Below are 20,431 nucleotides of genomic sequence, written 5' to 3' on the forward strand. Positions count from 1 at the left end.
TGCTTGGCAGTCTATTGAAAATGTCATTTCTGTCATGAAGAATTATCTGGTTCCCCCAGTAGGGTGCAATTGTCCTACCTCCTAAATCCTTAAGAATACTTAACTTTAAATTCTAATTAATGTGTTTATTTACCTTATCACCCCTGTAGTGAATATTGTTTTGTCTGCCTAGCACTTAGTAAGGCATCTTGCTAATTGGGCCATAATAATGGGCATGCAACCCAATCCAGTGAGTCAGACTCTTTCCCTGTAATTTTTCAAATTGGATCTAGGGAAAAGAATCCCCTTTCCTCATTGGTCACAGAATTAAAAAGTTGCATAACTGGAATGCTTTAGATATGTCCCTAATGTATCCCTAACCAATGCCATGTATCAAGGAAAATTCTAAATGAAAGACCTAATTAAAGAGAGTACTCTATCAAGGTTTAATTTAGAATTTTAATAGAAAAATGTTAAGTCAGTATTTTTGCGACCTACAACCAGAAAGAGATTTTAAATACAATTTTAAAAGGATTAATCAATAAGGAAAAATATCTGTGACTGTTATTACATTTTTTAGGGGGGGGACGAAGTCTTGCTCTGTCACCCAAGCTGTAGTGCAGTAGCATGATCTCAGCTCAGTGCAACCTCCACCACCTGGGTTCAAGTGATTCTCATGCCTCTCAGCCTCCCAAGTAGCTGGGATTACAGGCGCATGTCACCACACCTGGCTAATTTTTGTATTTTTTGTAGAGACAGGGTTTTGTCATGTTGGCCAGGCTGGTCTCAAACTCCTGACCTCAAGTGGTCCACCCGCCTCAGCCTCCCAAAGTGCTGGGATTACAGGCATGAGCCACCGCGCCCAGGCTGTTATTATATAAAATTTAAGGATTTCTGTTTAGGAAATGACACTATGGACAAAGTTAATAAGCAGCTAACAGAGTGAGAGAAGATATTTACAAAGTCAAAATCTGACAAGAGATTAATATCTAGAATTTCAAAGAATACCCGCAAATCAACAAGAAAAAGGTAATGACTACATACGGAAATGGGTGAATGATATGAACAGCCAATTAAAAAAACAGAAAACCAAAAACTAAGCATGCACAGGAAGTGCTTAAAATCATTACTAATCAGAAATGTAATTAAAAAAAAGATAATATTTCGCACTCATTACACTGGCAAAAGTTATAAATCAGCATGATGCCAAGAATTGGCAGGGATGTAGAGATACAGGAAACCTCATGCAAAGGCTGTGGAGAGCAAGCTGTCATTACTTAGGCAAATAAAATAGACGTCTGTCACCCAACAGTTCCACTGCCGTGTATATGGAAAGTTCTCACACAGTTTATAAAGGAACATGTAGGAATATGTTCACTGTAGTATTATCTATGATGCTCACAGTGGGGAAGGTAGATGGGGAAATATGGTGGATGTACACCATGGGAATTCTGTGGCAGGCAGGCACAATGGATAAGAAATAACACTGTTATTTCTTAACATCGTAACAAACTACCACAAACTGGGTGGCTTAAAACATCAGAAATTTCGTTTCTCTCAGTTCTTGAGGCTCTAAGTCCAAGATTAAAGAACTTGGCACGGCCATGTTATGAAGTAAATATTACTACAGTGAATATGTTCATATATGTCCCTTTGTAAATTGTATGAGGCTTTTTTGTACACTGGCCTTTTTGTACACTGGGTCATAGACATACACTTTATTTGACTAAGTAATGACAGCTTGCTCTGCCAGCAGAGGAGGGTACTTCCTTGCCTCTTCCAGTTTCCAGTGGCCTCATGTTCTTTGGCTTCTGGCATAATGGCTGCAATCTTTGCCTTCATCTTCACATGGCTGCCTTCCTTCTGTCTTTGTCTCTGTTTTCTTATTTTTATTTTTATTTTTTTTGAGACTGAGTCTCACTCTGTCACCCAGGCTGGAGTGCAATGGCACAATCTTGGTTCACTGCAACCTCCACTTGCGGGTTCAAGCAATTCTCTTGCCTCAGCCTCCCAAGTAGCTGGGATTAAAGGTGTGTGCCACCATGCCCAGCTAATGTTTGTATTTTTAGTAAAGATGGGGTTTCACCATGCTGGCCAGGGTGGTCTCAAACTCCTGACCTCAAGTGATCTGCCCCCCTCCCAGTGCTGGGATTACAGGTGTGAGCCACCTGGCCCGGGCATCTCCCTTCCCTCCCTCCCCCTCACCTCCCCTCTCCCCTTCCCTCCCCCTCCCCTCCCCCCTCCCCTGCATCCCTCCCCCTCCCTGCCCCTTCCCCTCCCCTGCACTCCTCCCCCTCCCTGCCCCCCTCCTCTACCTCCCCTCCCCCTCTCCTCCCCTCCTCCTTTCCCCTTCCCCCTCCCCCCCTCCACTCCCCTTCCCTTTGCTTCCCTCTTCCCCTCCCCTCCCCTCCACTCCCCTTCCCTTTGCTTCCCTTCCCTTTCTTTTGAGACAGAGTTTTGTTCTTGTTGCCCGGGTTCAAGTGCAATGGCTCGATCTCTGCTCACTGCAAACTTCACCTTCCAGGTTCAAGCAATTCTCCTGCGTCAGCCTCCCGAGTAGCTGGGATTACAAGCACCCACCACCATGCCCAGTGAATTTTTGTATTTTTAGTAGAGATGGGGTTTTACTGTGTTGGCCAGGCTGGTCTCTAACTCCTGACCTCTGGCGATCCACCCGCCTTGACGTCCTAAAGTGTTGGCATTACAGGTAGGAGCCACCGAACCCAGCCTGTTTTCTTATAACAGCAATTATATTGAAAAGGGTCTATCCTGAATTGAGTATGACCTCATCCTACTTGATTACATCTACAAAGACCCCATTCTAATTAAGGTCACATTCACAAGTACTGGAGGTTAAATTTCTACCTGTCTTTTTTTTTTTTTTTTTTTTTTTTTTTGAGACGGAGTCTCGCTCTGTCGCCCAGGCTGGAGTGCAGTGGCGCGATCTCGGCTCACTGCAAGCTCCGCCTTCCGGGTTCACGCCATTCTCCTGCCTCAGCCTCTCCAAGTAGCTGGGACTACAGGCGCCCGCCACCATGCCCGGCTAATTTTTTTGTATTTTTAGTAGAGACGGGGTTTCACCATGGTCTCGATCTCCTGACCTCGTGATCCGCCCGCCTCGGCCTCCCAAAGTGCTGGGATTACAAGCGTGAGCCACCGCGCCCGGCCTTCTACCTGTCTTTTTGAGGAACACAATTCAACCCACAACAAAGAACAGCAGGAACTATTTTTAAAATGTAGTTTTTAGAGCTGAGCATGGTGGTGAGCACCTGTAGTTCCAGCTACTAAAAAGGCTGAGGCAGGAGGATTGCTTCAGCCCTGGAGTTTAAGACAAGCCTGGGAAACACAGTAAGAACTCCTCTCTAAAAAAACTTTTTAAAATTAATTAGCCAGGCATAGTGTCATGCACCTGCTGTCTCAGCACTTTGGGAGGCCAAGGTGGGAGAATTGCTTGAGGCTAGGAGTTTAAGACCAGCCTGGGCAACATAGCAAGACCCTGCCTCTATCAAAAAAATGTTTTTTTACTTAGCTGGGCATGTAGCCCCTGTAATCCTAGCTACTTGGGAGACTGAAGCAGGAGGATCACTTGAGCCCAGGCATTTGAGGTTGTAGTGAGCTATGATCATGCCACTTGCACCATCGCCTGGGCAACAGAGTGAGGTGCTGTCTCTTAGAAAAAAGGTTTTTCGTAAAAAAAAAAAAAAAGAAAACAATATATTATATTCAATAACATGCAGGTAGGTAACTTTAAAATATATTTATCCTAAAAATTATCTTTCAGAATTTATAAAATTCAGCTAAAGGAGTTCTTAGAGGAAAATTTATAGTTTAATAGTTTAAATGCCTTTACTTAAAACATAAAAAGGTTAAAATCATAGGTTTAGGTTCCACCATAAGAAACAAAAAGAAAGAAAAGTAAATTAAACCTAAAGTGAGCAGAAGAAAGGAAATGATGAAGATAATGATGAAAATCAGTGAAACAAACAAATGGAAAAACAATTGTAGTAATTAATGAAACCACGAGCTGGTTCTTTGAAAAGATAGGTAAAATAATAAACATCTAGCTGGACTAGTGAAAAAAGGAGAGGACACAAATTACCAAAATCAGAAATGAAAGGACACAACAAAGAAAACAATTAACAGAGTGAGAGAAAGTATTTGCAAACCATATATCCAATAAGGGGTTACTATCCTATTCTAAATATGTAAAGAAAACAAACAACTCATAGCAAAATCAGATCACACGACTACAAAGGGGGCAAAGGGCACCAGTTGCACTGGTTTACACCTGTAATCCCAGTGCTTTGGAAGGCTGAGACAGGAGAATTGCTTGAGGCCAGGAGTTGTGAAAAGCCTGGACAACATAGAAAGACCCTGTCTCTACAAAAACATTTTAAATTAGCCGGGTGTGGTGACATGTGCCTGTAGTCCCAGCTACCTGGGAAGCTGAGGTGGGAGGATCACTTGAGCCCAGGAGTTAGAGGTTGCAGTGAGCCATGATTGCAGCACTGCAGTACAGTCTGGGCAACAGCTTGACAGCTTGAGACCCTGACTCTAAAAAAAAAAAAAAAAAAAAAAAATCGTTTATCAAAAGATGACATAGAAATGATCAACAGGTTCATAAAAATGCTCAATATCGGCCGGGCACAGTGGCTCACGCCTGTAATCCCAGCACTTTGGGAGGCTGAGGTAGGCAGATCACCTGAGGTTGGGAGTTCGAGACCAGCCTGACCAACATAGAGAAACCCTGTCTCTACTAAAAATTCCCCAGAGGCTGGGGAATAAGGGGTTGGGGGAGAGAATGGGGAGATGGAGATGTTGGTCTCAGGGTACAAAGTTACAGTTAAACAGGAGGAATACAATTTTGAGATTTATTGCACAGCATAGTGACTATAGTTAATAATAATTTATTGTATCTTTCAAAATTTCCAAGAGAGTAAGTTGAAAATATCTCGCCACAAAAACAATGATAAGTGGGCTAGGTGCAGTGGCTCATACCTGTAATCCTAGCACTTTGGGAGGCTGAGGCAAGAGGATCACTTGAGGCGAGGAGTTCAAGAGCAGCCTGGGCAACATAGCAAGACCCTGTCGCTACAAAAACCTTTTTTTTTTTTTTTGAGACGGAGTCTCGCTGTCTCCCAGGCTGGAGGGCAGTAGCGCAATCTCGGCTCACTGCAGGCTCCGCCCCCGGGGTTCACGCCATTCTCCTGCCTCAGCCTCCCGAGTAGCTGGGACTACAGGCGCCCACCACCACGCCCGGCTAATTTTTTGTATTTTTAGTAGAGACGGGTTTCCCATGTTGGCCAGGCTGGTCTCGAACTCCTGACTTCGTGATCAGCCCGCCTCGGCCTCCCAAAGTGGTGGGATTACAGGCCTGAGCCACCACGCCCGGCCCCAGGGGACATTCTAGAGGGGACTTCGCCCCCCAAGACGCACTTCTCCATTTCCCTGCGGTCGTCGCTAACCGAAGGCGCCATCCAGTGACGACTGGATGTGCGCGGCGGTGGTGAGGGGCCTCGAGAACCACCAGGTCCACCGCTGCCTCAGCCCGGGCGGAATCTGGGAAGGTCTCTGACAACCATTCTTCCTCAGATTTTCCCAATTGTGCATGGGTGGGCGGGCCCCGCATCCTAATGGGCACTGGGCATGTGAAGTGTGAACCACCTGGGCCTAACTAGCCCCTGAAGGCCTGACGAAACCGCCATGCCCACCTGGGGGCAGCAGAGATCCGACGGCCGCGGACCGAGGGAAGCTGGAGGGAAGTAGGAGGCAGAGGGCGCGCAGGGAAGCGGCAGGGCGAGCGGCTCAGAACGTAAACGCCAGCACGGCGCCTCCAGGTTGCTTTACGGCTGCCGCAGACGGCTTTGCGGCTCTTTTCCCCTCCGACTTGATTTACGGTTCCTTCGCTGGTATGTTTTTTCTTCCCCTCCCGCACTGGGCGTGGGTTCGGACCTTCTTCCCAGAGACGCTCGCACGCCCTTCCCATTCTACCCTGCGCGGCCTCCATCTAAGCTCTCTTCCCCTTGTCCGTAGCCTAGATCGAGCTCCCTGTGTGTACGGCGCCCTGCCCGAGGCGCGTAAGTGGGGGAGGAGAGCGGCTTCCCCCGGGGTGGTTCTAGCCGTGGGTGTGGAGCGTGGGAAGGCTCAGCTTCCGGGTCGAGAACCTGGGGCTGCGGTGGAGCTGATCCTGAGGTCTCAGCGTAGAGATGCTGAGTCCAGAGGCCTGTTCTAGTTCAGTGCAGTGAGGGGCTCAGTATCGGGGCTTCCCGAGAGATGGGTAGGAAGGCGGGGTACAGGAAACTTGGCACCAACGCGCCGGGACCCCGCCGCGGTGCGGACAGCCAGGTGTCCGTGGTGGCGCTTCCTTGGAGATGCTGCCCGTAGACAGGTGTGGGGAATCTGGTTTGTGTTAATAGCTAAACGAAGTTCAGTTGCAGGGAGCGGGGGACGCTGGGAAGAAATGATTGATTTAAGAGGAGTTTGACGCCGGGCGTGGTGGCGGCATGCTCCCGTGTTCCCGGGAGGTCAAGTCTGCAGTAAGCCGATATCGCACCCGTACCACCACACTCCGTCCCGGGCGACAGAGCGAGACCCTGTCACGGGGGAAAAAAATAAAAATTTGACGCTGTTTAGCTCAGTATCGAGCCTTGTAAAATCGAGATAGAGGTCTGGCGCGGTGTCTCACACCTGTGATCCCAGAACTTTGGAAGGCCGTCGCGGGAGGATCGCTTGAGTCCAGGAGTTCTAGGCCAGCTTGGCTAACAGCGAAACCCCGTCTCTACTAAAAATACAAAACTAGGCAGGCGCGCCGGGCGCGGTGGCTCAAGCCTGTAATCCCAGCACTTTGGGAGGCCGAGGCGGGTGGATCACGAGGTCAGGAGATCGAGACCATCCTGGCTAACACAGTGAAACCCCGTCTCTACTAAAAAATACAAAAAATTAGCCGGGCGTGTTGGCGGGCGCCTGTGGTCCCAGCTACTTGGGAGGCTGAGGCAGGAGAATGGCGTGAACCCAGGAGGTGGAGGTTGTGGTGAGCCGAGATCGCGCCACTGCACTCCAGCCTGGGGGACAGAGAAAGACTCCGTCTCAAAAAAAAAAAAAAAAAAAAAAAACTAGGCAGGCCTGGTGGCGGGCGCCTGTAATCCCCGCTACTCGGGAGGCGGAGGCATGAGAATCGCTTGAACCCAGGAGGCAGGGGTGCCAGTGAGCCGAGATCGCACCACTGCACTCCAGCCTGGGGGACAGAGCGAGACTCCATCTCAAAAAAAAAAAAAAAGTTATAATTCACATACAATTAAATTCACTCCCTTTTAAAAAAAAAAAAAATGGAGACGTAGTCTCGCTCTGTTGCCCAGGCTGGAGTAAAGTGGCGCCGTCTCGGCTCACTGCAACCTCGCCTCCTGGGTTCAAGCGATTCTTTTGCTTTAGCCTCCCAAGTAGCTGGAATTACAGGCGCATGCCACCACACCCAGCTACTTTGTGCTTTTCACCATGTTCGTTGGGCTGGTCTTGAACTCCTCGCCCTTCCAAAGTGCAGGGATTACAGGTGTGAGCCACCACGCCCAGTCTAAATTCACCTTTTTAAAGTGTGCAATTCAGTGGTTTTAGTATATTCACAGGGTTGTGCAACCACCACCATTATCTAATTCCAGAACATTTTTATCATCCCTAAAAGAAACCTTAAAACCATTAGCAGACACCCATTATTTCCTCCTACTCCCAGCAGCGCTAATCTATGAATTTACCCATTCTCAGTACTGTATTATACAATATTTGTTCTTTTGTGTTTGGTTTATTTCACTTAATGATTCAGAGTTCATCTATGTTGTATGTAGCATGTATCAACTTCATTTTTTAAATAACTGGATTGTTTATTGTGTGGGTATACCACATTTTGTTTCTCCATTTTTGATGGATATTGGTGGTTTTCTAGGCTTTCTAGGTCTAGTCCTCCACAGAACTCGCAGTCTGAGGCACAGACATTTAAAACTTAAGTTTTTGGAAACTAGCATTTAACTCTTGGGTTGGGTCAGGTAATTCAGTGTCCTCAGGTCTGGTATCGTTTAGGGGAGTTTTTTTTTTTTTTTTTTGAGATGGAGTTTCACTCTTGTTGCCCAGGGTGGAGTGCAGTGGCGTATCTGGACTCACTGCAACCTCACCTCCCGGGTTCAAGTGGTTCTCCTGTCTCAGCCTCCTCAGTAACTGGGCTTACAGGCACATGCCACTATGCCCAGCTAATTTTTGGTATTTTTGGTAGAGATGGGGTTTCACCATGTTGGCCATGCTGGTCTCGAACTCCTGACCTCAAGTGATCCACCCGCCTCGGCCTCCCAAAGTGCTGGGATTACAGGTGTGAGCCACCGCGCCTGGGCAGGAGTTTTGTTTTTGTTTGTTTTTTTGGGGGAGTGGAGTGTTTGTCTGTTTTTTTGCCCAGGCTGGAGTGGGGTGGCGAGATCTTGACTCACTGCCACTTCTGCCTCCCGGGTTCAAGTGATTCTCCTGCCTCAACCTCCCGAGTAGCTGGGATTACAGGTGTGCGCCACCACGCCTGGCTAATTTTGTATTTTTAGTAGAGAAGGGGTTTCTCCATGTTGGTCACACTGGTCTCGAACTCCTGACCTCAGGTGATCCTGCCTTGGCCTCCCAAAGTGTTGGGATTACAGGCGTGAGCCACTGCGCCCCTCTGGGAGTGTTTTTTAAAGTGTTCTATTCTCAGTTCAACACTTAACAGGCCGTTAATTATAGTGGTATCAAGCAGAGAAATGTTTGTGTGCTGGTCTTCTCAGGGAGGCAGAAACCGTCAGAGATTGCTGTTGTGTAATGTACACCAAAACGTGTTATCTTGTAGTATAAACGGTGCAGTTGGAGATGAGTGTATGAAAAATGTAACTGAGCTAGCTGTGGGAGAGAGTAGTTGTGAAAAATTTTGAGTCACCCACTGTACATTTTCCCAGCTGTGTTCAAGTAAGGTGACACTCTGCCTTCCTGTTTCAGCTCTAAAACTGTTCACAAGTGTTCTTTTGGCTGTATACGTAGTGCCATTTTTTTTGTATTTTTGTGCTTTTGGCAATTTTGCTGTTTACAGTGGCCTCCAAGAGTAGAAGTGCTGTCTAGCACTTCCAAGTTGAAGGCTGTGATATATCTTATAGAGAAAGGATAAGCTTTTAGATTCGCTTTGTTCAGGCATCACTTTTGTTGTTGGCTGTGAGTTCAGTGTTAATGCATCAACAATATATATTAAATAAGATATCTTTAAACAAGCACACATAAAACAAGGTTATGTATTGGCCTGTTGAGTAACCCTGTATTTCCCCTAGGAGCAGTGGCTCAGTATTTGCTAGTTCAGTGTTCGTGATCATGTTTTTATTTCCTCTGGGAAAACACCTATCAGAATTTTGGGATCATATGACAGATATATATTTAATTTCTTTCTTTCTTTCTTTTTTGAGACAGGGTCTTCCTCTGTTGCCCAGCCTGGAGTGTAGTGGTATGATCATGGCTCACTGCAGCCTTGACCCCTTCCTCGCCCCCGCTCAAGTGATCCCTCCACCACAGCTTCCTGAGTAGCTGGGACTACCGGCATGCTCCACCATGCCTGACTAACGTTTTACTGCTTGTAGAGACAGCCATGTTCCCTAGGCTTGTCTTGAACTCCTGAGCCTCAAGCGATCCTTCCACTTCAGCCTCAAGTGCTGGGATTACAGGCGTGAGCCACCGCTCCTGGCTACTTAATTTCTTTCTTTCTTTTTCTTTTTGAGACCGAGTTTCGCCCTTGTTGCCCAGGCTCGAGTGCAACGGCACGATCTCGGCTCTCTGCAGCCTCTGCCTCCCAGGTTCAAGCAATTCTCCTGCCTCAGCCTCCTGAGTAGCTGGGATTACAGGCATGCGCCACCACGCCCTGCTAATTTTGTATTTTTAGTAGAGATGGGGTTTCTCCATATTGGTCAGGCTGGTCTCGAACTCCCTACCTCAGGTAATCTGCTTGCCTCGGCCTCCCAAAGTGTTGCAATTCCAGGCTTGAGCTACCACACCGGGCCTAATTTCTTTCTACCACACCTGGCCTAATTTCTTTCTTTCTTTTTTTTTTTTTTTTCTGAGACAGAGTCTCGTTCTGTCACCCAGGCTGGAGTGCAGTGGGGTGATCTCGTCTCACTGCAGCCTCTACCTTCCAGGCTGAAGCAAGCCTTCCACCTCAGCCCCCTGAGTAGCTAGGACTACGGGAACATGCCACCATGTATTTTTTGTAGAGATGGAGTTTCATGACGTTGGCCAGGCTGGTTTGAACTCCTCACCTCATGCAATCCGCCTGCCTCAGTCTCCCAAAGTGCTAGGATTACAGGTGTGAGCAACTGCACACGGTGCGCCCAGCCCAGACCTATTTTCAAAATTAGAAAACCGTGAGGCTTCTGGAAGAAGATGAGAATAATATCTTCATGACCTGACTGTATGCAAAGGTTTCTTAGGGCTCAGGATGCCACAGAGTCACTTAAAAAAACAAAACAAAACAAAACAAAAAACAAGACCACACACAAAGATAAATATGATTGATTACATCAAAAGGTAATCACAGACTACTCTAAGAAAATGAATGGGGAAACACAGGGACCTATTTGACAAAAGACTGATATTCAAGATATATAAAGAACCAATAGGCCAGGCATGGTGGCTCACGTCTGTAATCCTGGCACTTTGGGAGGCTGAGGCGGGGGGATCACTTGAGCTCAGAAGTTCGAGACCAGCCTGAGCAACATAGTGAAACCCCATCTCTACTAAAAATACAAGAATTAGAATTAGCTGGGCGTGATGGCACGTGCCTGTAGTCCCAGTTACTCGGGAGGCTGAGGCTGGAGAATTGCTTCAATCTGGGAGATGGAGGTTGCAGTGAGCCGAGATTGTGCCACTGCCCTCCAGCCTGGGTGACTGAACAAGACTTCGTCTCAAAAAACCAGCAGGGCTCCAGGCCTGGGATTGGGCCTCTGCTGCTCTACTCCCTGGGCCTGTGGCTCAGTCCTTGGAGTCGGCCTTTGTTTTTCAAGAAGAATAGTGAGTGGTTTTATCAGCCTGTTTCCTGCCAACAGTGTATGAGAGTTCCAGTTGCTTTACATCCTTGCCAACGTTTGGTGTTGTCAGTCTTTTTAGTGATTCTGATGGGTGTGGTGTGTCATGGTCTTAATTTTAGTTCTCAGTCACGAATGGTCTTGAGAACTTTTTCCTGTGCTCATGACAATGTGTGTCTTCCTTTGTGAAGTGCCTGCTCAAATCTTTTGCCCATTTTACATTGGGTTGTGTGTCTTTTTATTACTGAGTTGTAGGAGTTATTTATATAACCTTTATATCCTGGTTACCTGTCTTGTGTCTGGTTGCCTATTCATTTTCTTAGAGTTGTCTGATGAACAGAAGTTTTACATTTTGATGTAATCAGTTTTCTCTTATATTTTCTTTTATAGTTATTGCTTTCTGAGTCCTAGGAAATCTTGGCTACCTTCAGGCTGTGACGATAATCTTTCATGTTTTCTTCTGTAAGTTTTGCTCTATCGTCCAGGCTGGAGTGCGGTGATGTGATCTCCGCTCACTGCAACCTCTGCCTCCCAGGTTCAAGTGATTCTCCTGCCCCAGCCTCCCGAGTAGCTGGGATTACAGACATGCGCCACCATGCCCAACTAATTTTTGTATTTTTAGTAGAGACAGGGTTTCATCATGTTGGCCAGGTTGGTCTTGAACTCTTGACCTTGTGATCCACCCATCCCGGCCTCCCAACATGCTGGGATTACAGGCGTGAGCCACCGTGCCCGGCCTATAAATTTTGTAGTTTTAGTTTTATGTTTAGGCCTATCATCCATCTCTAGTTTATGTGAATGGTGTGATACATAAATATTAATTTTTTTCCGTATAGATATCCAGTCATTCCAGCACCGTTTGTTGAAGATGCTGTTGTATTGCATATTGTAAGATGACTGTACAAATGGTAATTGATTTCTGCACTCCCTTTTCTGTTCCATTGTTCAATCCTTGTGTTAGTACCACACTTTTAATTACCGTAGCTTTTTAGTAAGTCTTGAAATCATGTAGTTGTAGGTCTTCCAATTTTGTCGTTTTCAAGCTTAATGTGAATATTCTAAATCCTCTGCATTTCCATATAAATATTAGAATTATCTTTACCAGTTTTACAGAAAAGTCTGGTAAAATTGTGATTGGGATTGCATTGAATCTATGGATCAATCTGGAAAAAAATGACACCTAAACAGTATTGAGTCTTCAAATATATGAACTTGGTGCATTTTCCTTCTTATTTAAGCCTTTTAAAATTTCTTTTTAAGCTGGGCACGGTGGCTCATGCCTGTAATCCCAGCACTTTGGGAGTCTGAAGCGGGCAGATCACCTGAGGTCAGGAGTTCGAGACCAGCCTGGCCAACATGGTGAAACCCCATCTCTACTAAAAATACAAAAATTAGCCAGGTGTGGTGGCGGGTGCCTGTAGTCTCAGCTACTTGGGAGGGTGAGGCAGGAGAATTGCTTGAACTTGCTCAGGAGGTGGAGGTTGCGGCGAGCTGAGATGGTGCCATTGCACTCCAGTCTGGGCAACAAGAGCAAAACTCTGTCTCAAAAAATAATAATAATAAAAATAAAAATTTCAGGCCAGGTGTGGTGGCTCACACCTGTAATCCCAGCAATTTGGGAGGCTGAGGCGGGTGGATCACCTGAGGTAGGGAGTTTGAGACCAGCCTGACCAACATGGAGAAAAATACAAAATTTGCTGGGCGTGGTGGTGCATGCCTGTAATCCCAGCTACTCAGGAGGCTGAGGCCGGAGAATCACTTGAACCTGGGAGATAGAGGTTGCAGTGAGCCAAGATGGTGCCATCGCACTCCAGCCTGGGCAACAAGAGGGAAACTCTGTCTCAAAAAAAAAAAAATTCTTTTTAGTTCTGTTTTATAGTTTTCAGTTCAGAAGTGTTATACGTATTTTGTTAAATTTATTTGTAGATATGTTTCTTACCTTTATTGTAAAATGGAGCCATCATTTGCATCATTCATTACTCCGTATGTAATGTGTTATTATTCTCTGCCTGCTTTCAAGATTTTCTCTTTATTTTTGTTTTTTAGCAGTTTTTGCCTGTGGTGTATCTAGGTGTCATTTTATTTGTATTTATCCTGAGATTTATCCTTGAGATTTGCAGAGCTTCTTAAATCTGTAAATTTATGTCTGTCGGCCAGTTTGGGAAATGTGGAGCTATTAGTTTTAAAAATATTTCTTCTGTTCCATTCTCTTTCACTTCTTCTGGGACTTCAATTATATGTGAGTTAGACATTTTGGTATTAGCCCACCGGATCCTGAGGTTCTTTCATTCTTTTCAATCTTTTTTTTTTTTCTCAAAGTTTGCATTTTGTGAGCAGGAGTGACAATCATTCAGGATGATTTTTGAGATTCCTAGTTCAAGAGTAGTTCCTGGCTTCTAATTCTACTAGAAGGCTTTTTTGTCAGGGAGGTGGTTGTATGTCCTTTGGCTCTCAAATTTTCTTTTGTGTCTTTCACAGCACAGTTTTCAGAGGGTACCCTTTCTCTTTTTTTTTTTTTTCTTTTTTTTTAGACGGAATCTTGCTCTGTCGCCAGGCTGGAGCGCAGTGGTGCAATCTTGGCTCACTGCTACCTCTGCCTCCCGGGTTCAAGCGATTCTTCTGCCTCAGCTTCCTGAGTAGCTGGGACTACAGGCACGCGCCACCACGCCCAGCTAATTTTTGTATTTTTAGTAGAGACTGGGTTTCATCATGTTGGCCAGGCTGTTCTCCATCTCTTGACCTCATGATCTGCCCGCCTCGGACTCCCAAAGTGCTGGAATTACAGGCGTGAGCCACCGTGCCCGGCCAACAGAGGGTACCCTTTGGGTACCCTTTCATTCTTTTTCTCCTTCTCCCCAGAAGGCTTGCCTTTTCAAAACTACCTCAAGTTCTGCATGTGTTTAAAAGTGTCTCTCCCCGGCCCTCCCTTCCTCCCTCCTGATTTAACAGAATTCTTTGTTGGTGTTTTCCCAATTTAACACAATTCTTTGTTGATGTTTTCATACTTACCATGAGTTCTTTTTCAGGGAGATATTTTAGTTCCATCTCAGGCTCTCCATTCTCCTCTTCTCTCTTCTTTTTTTTTTAGACAGAGTCTCATTCTGTCGCCCAGGCTGGAGTGCAGTGGTGTGATCTCTGCTCACTGCAACCTCTCCTCCCAGGTTCAAGCAATTCTCCTGTCTCAGCCTCCTGAGTAGCTGGGATTACAGGCGCACACCACTACGCCCCGCTAATTTTTGTATTTTCAGTAGAGACGGGGTTTCACCATCTTGGCCAGGCTGGTCTTGAACTCCTGACCTCATGATCTGCCTGCCTCGGCCTCCCAGAGTGCTGGGATTACAGGTATGAGCCACCACGCCCCATGCGCCCGGCCCTCTTCTCTCTTCTTTGCATCTGTCTTCCTATCTGGATCCCTCTTTGCTGTCCTTAAAGAGCTAGGACGAGAGGTTGAGAAACATCTGTACAAGAAATTGATGTTTTTCTACTTACGGGTAATTAGAAGCTTGTAGTATTTTCAGTCTTCTGAGTATGTTGAAGATATGAGATGTTGGTGATTTTCTTTGTTTCTCTGGTTGGTTGGTCTGTGTAGTTTTTGGAGGATGTGTTTGGCTGTTTGGATTTATATAGCTGCCATAATCTTGGCTATGCGGGTGGTCTTTCCCAACACTTCATCCTGAAAGATTTGAATCCTTTGGACAAATTTTACAATGGGCTGGGTGCAGTGGCTCACGTCTATAATCCCAGTGCTGTGGGAGGCCGGGCAGGAAGATTGCTTGAGCCCAGGAGTTTGAGACCAGCCTGGGAAACATAGTGAGACCCGTGTCTCTACGAAAAATAAAAAATTAGCCGTGTGTGGTGTTATACAACTGTAGTCCCAGCTACTCAGGAGGCTGAGGAGGGAGGATCACGAGCCGAGGAGTTTGAGGGTACCGTGAGCCCTGATCGTCTCACTGCACTCCAGCGTGGGTGGCACAGCGAGACTGTCTCAAAAAAAAAAAAAAAAAAGAAAATTTACGGTTAATGTCTGCATATCCTTCACCTAGGTTCATAAATTTGTTACTTTTGCTTTATCTACTTGCCTTTTTCTCACTCTCTACACACACACACACACACACACACAATTAGTTGAATGAATTGAGAGTAAGTTGCAGAAAACATGACACTTTACTCCAATACTGCATCATACATCTAGTGATAGGCCATTGTCCTACAGAATCATGATATAATTATCACACTAACCAGCGGTGGTGGTGCACACCTGCAGTCTAAGCTACTCGGGAGGCTGAGGCAGAAGGATCCCTCAGCCCAGGAGGTTGTGGCTGCAGTCTCGTATTCATTCCATCGTCAGATTTCTCCCATTGTCCTAATAATATTCTTTATAGCTTTTCTTTATCCCTGATCCAAAATTTCACTGAAGATCACACAGTGCATTTAGTTGTCATGTCTCTTAAGTCTGTATTTATTTATTTATTTATTTATTTATTGAGATGGAGTCTTGCTCTGTTACCCAGACTGGAGTGCAGTGGTATGATCTTGGCTCACTGCAACCTCCACCCGCTGGGTTCAAGTGATTATCCTGCCTCAGCCTCCTGCGTCGCTGGGACTACAGGTGTGCGCCACCATGCCTGGCTACTTTTTATATTTTTAGTAGAGGCGGGAATTTTACCATGTTGGCCAGGCTGGTCTTGAACTCCTGAGCTCAGATGATCCACCCGCCTTGGCCTCCCAAAGTGCTGGGATTATAGGCGTGGGCCACCGCACCCAGCCTTAAGCCTCTTTTAACATAGAAGAGTTCACCAGCCCTTCTATTTTGTTTTGTTTTTTGAGACACTGATGCTTTGGAGAGTCCAGGCCAATTGCTTTGTAGATTTCAACTTGTTTGATTATTTCCTCATGATTAGATTGGTAGAAATACTACCTAAGTGATGTGACCTTCTTAGTGCATCCATCAGGAAGCACATGATGCGACTATAATTGGTGACACTAAGTTTGATTACTTAATAATTAAGGTGGTAACTCCCAGGTTTCTACATTGTAAAGGTATCTTTTGCCACCCTCCTTTTTATTCCCAAGTAGTTTATTTGGAGATTAGTACTTTACACAGTAGAGGAGCGGGGAAGAGAGACAGGAAAGGAAAGTTTGACAACAAAGGGCGAGTTATCAAGCCTGTTGCCACTGGGGAACCTAATTCCGCTGGGGAAGCTCATGGCTTGGTGATGTCCCGCAGAGGGTAAGAAATTTAGGGTATTTCAGCACCAGCTCCTGTCAGGCACCATTTGAGGGCTGCTGCCAGGGTGGTTCAATTTTCTGGTGCTTACAGCTTGCCATAAACAGGTGCAAAGTAGTCTGGATACCAAAGAAAGCTGTCAGGTAACAGGATGCAGATGTTGGCATCTGGAAGTCAGAATAGGGTACACTATTGTAGTAAGAGCTGAAGGGATGGCCGGGCACGGTGGCCCACACCTGTAATCCTAGCACTTCGGGACGCTGAGGCGGGTGGATCACCTGAGGTCAGAAGTTCGAGAGCAGCCTGGCCAACATGACAAAACCCCGTCTCTACTAAAAATACAAAAATTAGCCAGATGTGGTGGTGGACGCCTGTAATCCCAGCTATTCGGTAGGCTGAGGCAGGAGCATTGCTTGAATCTGGGAGGTGGAGGTTGCAGTGAGCCGAGATCATGCCACTGCACTCCAGCCTGGGTGACAGAGTGAGACTGTCTCAAAAAAAAAAGCTGAAGGGATCATTAGTAGAGCATCCGTAGTGTCTGCTATACCTAGGTACCCTAGAACCTAGAGAACCTACAGCTTGAGGCAAGAGTGTATGTGCTATTATTTTTTCAAGAAGTGTACTTTCAGGAAGCAGAGGTAGGGGAAAGGTGAGTGAAGGGAGAAGGAAGATTAAGTCAGTTCAAGGGTGCATTTTGAAGTTGGCCACCCTTGGTGCAAGTATAGTTGGTTGCTTGTTCTCCTAAAGTTGTCTCCCAGGAGGATGTATACATAACTGCATTCCAGGGCAATCCATCTAAAGGAAGGGTGGACGGACCCCTCAGCTTCTGTATCTCATTGGAAAAGGGTTTGCTTCATGGCACATTAATTCCCATAGACTTCTATGTTGTGCATGTGTGGGCACCAGGTGGGTCCCACAGGCCCTCACACCTCCAAGGCAAGCGGCAAGCCACGGGTGGGAGGTGATAGGTATCCAGTATGAGCAGGAGGTAAGAGACCGGGGGGTTGTGCCTGTGGGCAGTTGGTTATAACCCAGACGTGTTTGATCAGCCCAGTGACAGCTGGAGTGGACAAAGTGACCAAGGGCCTCAAGGACACACAAGGCCAAGAAGATCTGAAGTGCTGCGTAAGATATGCCTAATGCATTTGGATTCTACCTTTGTTTAACAAATATGCACACATAAAAATCACTTGAACTCCTTGAGCCCAGGAGTTCAAGACCAGCCTGGGCAACATAGTGAGACACTCATCTCTGAAAAAATTTTAAAAAAATTAGCCTGGCACGATAGCACTCACCTGTAGTCCTGTCTACTCGGGAGGCTGCAGTGGGAGGATCACCTGAGCCCTGGAGGTCAATGTTACAGTAAGCTATGGTTACACCACTGCATTCCAGCCTGGGTAACACAGCAAGACCCTGTCTCTTAAAATTTTTTTTTTTTTTTTTTTTACTTTTATAATGGAAAAACCATTGTAGACAGTTTTAGGAAGGAAAGCAGAACAGTAAGACATCTTTTTCAAAGTAAAAGAGCAAAAAAGGCAAAAAACATTTCATGTTTATGGATGAAGACAAGATTGTCCTTCAATAAAAGACCGATTTTTTTTTTTTTTTTTTTTTTTTGGAGAAAGAGTTGCTCCATTGCCCAGGCTGGAGTGCAGTGGCGTGGTCTCAGCTCACTGCAACCTCCGCCTCCTGGGTTCAAGCAATTCTCCAGCCTCAGCCCCCTGAGTAGCTGGGACTACAGGCATGCACCACCTCATCTGGCTAGTTTTTGTATTTTTAGTACAGATGGGGTTTCATCGTGTTGACCAGGCTGGTCTTGAACTCCTGACCTCAGGTGACCCGCCTACCTCAGCCTCCCAAAGTTCTGGGATTACAGGCGTGAGCCACCGTGCCCGATCTGGCTGAATGTTTTAAGTTATTTATAGACGTAGAACAAGTTGCTCTTTATTTTTTATTATTATTATTTTTGAGACGGAGTCTCATTCTGTTGCCCAGGCTGGAGTGCTGTGGCATGATCTGGGCTCACTGCGACCTCTGCCTCCCAGGTTCAAGCAATTCTGCCTCAGCCTCCCTAGTAGCTGGGATTACAGGGGTGCATCACCATGCCCAGCTAATTTTTGTATTTTAGTAGAGACAGGTTTCACCATATTGGCCAGGCTGGTCTCGAACTGCCTACCTCAGGTGATCCACCTGCCTTGGCCTCCCAAAGTGCTGGGATTACAAGTGTGAGCCACTGTGCCGAGCCACAAGTTGCTCTTTAAATGTGAGAAGTGTTCTGGCATGGTGGCTCACACCTGAGGCGGGCGGATCACTTGAGGTCAGAAATTGGAGATAGGCTGGCCAACATGGTGAAACCCCGTCTCTACTTATTTATTTATTTATTTATTTATTTTGAGATGGAGTTTCACTCTTGTTTCCCAGGCCAGAGTGCAATGCTGCAATCTCAGCTCACCGCAACCTCCGCCATCCGGGTTCAAGCGATTCTCCTGCCTCAGCCTCCCGAGTAGCTGGGATTACAGGCACGCGCAACCACACCCAGCTAATTTTGTATTTTTAGTAGAGACGGGGTTTCTCCATGTTGGTCAGGCTGGTCTCGAATTCCTAATCTCAGGTGATCCGCCCTCCTCAGCCTCCCAAAGTGCTGGGATTACAGACATGAGCCACCACACCTGGCCCTGTCTCTACTAAAAATACAAAATTTAGCTGGGCACGGTGGCGCACACCTGTAATCTCAGCTACTCAGGAGACTGAAGCAGCAGAATCACTTCAACCCAGGAGGTGAAGGTTGCAGTGAGCTGAGATCACACCACTGCAGGGCAGCCTAGGCGACTAGCGAAACTCTGTTGCAAAAAAAGAAAAAAAAAATGATTCCCAGGTGATGGTGATGCTGCTGGTTAAGGAAGTGAAGTGGCTTATTGCTCTGTGAGCCTTCCTGAATGTTAGGGTCTCCTGCTCTTCATTCGTTTCATTTCTATGAAGTCTCCTTCCAGCTCTCTTGTTAGCTCCTGGAAAGCATTTCAGTGATTGTGCCTTCTGTTTCTTTTTGACCCCACAGTGTCCAGGGTCATGCTGCCTATAGAGTAGTGAGCAGTAAGTTGAGGTTTTAAAAAACTTCATTATTATTATTTTTGAGATGGAGTCTTGCTCTGTCACTCAGGCTGGAGTACAGTGGCACAATCTCAGCTCACTGCAACCTCCGCCTCCCGAGTTGAAGCGATTCTCTTGCCTCAGCCTCCTGAGTAGCTGAGACTACAGGCGCCTGCCACCACATCTGGCTAATTTTTTGTATTTTTAGTACAGATGGGTTTTAGTACAGATGGGTTTAGTACTATGTTGGTCAGGCTGGTCTCTAACTCCTGACCTCAGGTGATCTGCCCGCCTCAGCCTCCCAAAGTGCTGGGATTACACAGCCTCCCGAAGTGCTGGGATTATAGGTGTCAGCGACTGTGTCTGGCTGATAATTGCATTTTTCTCTTGGAGAAGCTGAATAAACTGTGTGTTGTGTGCCTGCCCTTTTTTTTTTTTTTTTTAAGACAGAATCAGACACTCTGTCACCCAGGCTGGAGTGCAATGGGGTGGTCACAGCTCACTGCAGCCTCAAACTCCTGAGCTCAAGTGATCCTCTCACATCGGCCTCCTAAGCACCACGCCTGGCTAATTTTTAAATTTTTTGTAGCAATGGGGTTTTGCTGTCTAGGCTAGTCTCAAACTCCTGGGCTCAAGCAGTCTTTCTTCCTTGGCCTCCCAAGGTGCTGGGATTATAGGTTTGAGCCACCATGCCTGGCCATTACCTGTGTTTTGACTATAACACATCATGTTGGCACTTACAGTTATAAATGTAATATATTCTTATTGTAAAAATCACCTTTAATAGCGCCACCACAATAGCAAACATGTTAACAGAAAGGTAGAAGCAGACCTTAAAGAATCTTCGGCAGCTTGAGAGACCATAGCTAACCACTGAGGAATTCTGTTCTGGATTGGAGGAGTGCTTAGACGTTTATAAATCACTCTTAGGATATTGCATGTGGACTCTATTTATTTATTTATTTATTTATTTATTTATTTATTTATTTTTTCTGAAATGGAGTCTCGCTCTGTCACCCAGGCTGGAGTGCAGTGGTGTGATCTCAGCTCCCTGCAATCTCCGCCTCCCGGGTTCAAGCAA

The 20,431-nt window shown here is 46.2% G+C and overlaps 1 protein-coding gene across 8 annotated transcripts in view; it reads left to right on the forward strand.

Moving 5' to 3' along the window:
• The window catches only part of RAD52 (RAD52 homolog, DNA repair protein), a 68,390-nt gene that overhangs the window by 26,042 nt on the left and 21,917 nt on the right, over positions 1-20,431 (forward strand). Inside the window, exons 1-2 of one of the 8 annotated variants that reach the window (XM_063639911.1) lie at positions 5,947-6,056; positions 11,873-11,944. The exons of 2 other annotated variants lie outside the window; for them this stretch is intronic. In XM_063639911.1, coding sequence (XP_063495981.1) covers positions 11,930-11,944 — 15 coding nt within the window. In that variant the 5' untranslated portion in view covers positions 5,947-6,056; positions 11,873-11,929. Of the gene's footprint in view, positions 1-5,757; positions 6,057-11,872; positions 11,945-17,312; positions 17,389-20,431 lie in introns of those variants that run through there. 5 more of the 8 variants (XM_063639912.1, XM_063639914.1, XM_063639909.1 and 2 more) reach the window with 5 other exon arrangements.

Source organism: Symphalangus syndactylus, chromosome 5 (genome assembly GCF_028878055.3).
Source record: "Symphalangus syndactylus isolate Jambi chromosome 5, NHGRI_mSymSyn1-v2.1_pri, whole genome shotgun sequence".
Classification (NCBI taxonomy): Eukaryota; Metazoa; Chordata; class Mammalia; order Primates; family Hylobatidae; genus Symphalangus; species Symphalangus syndactylus.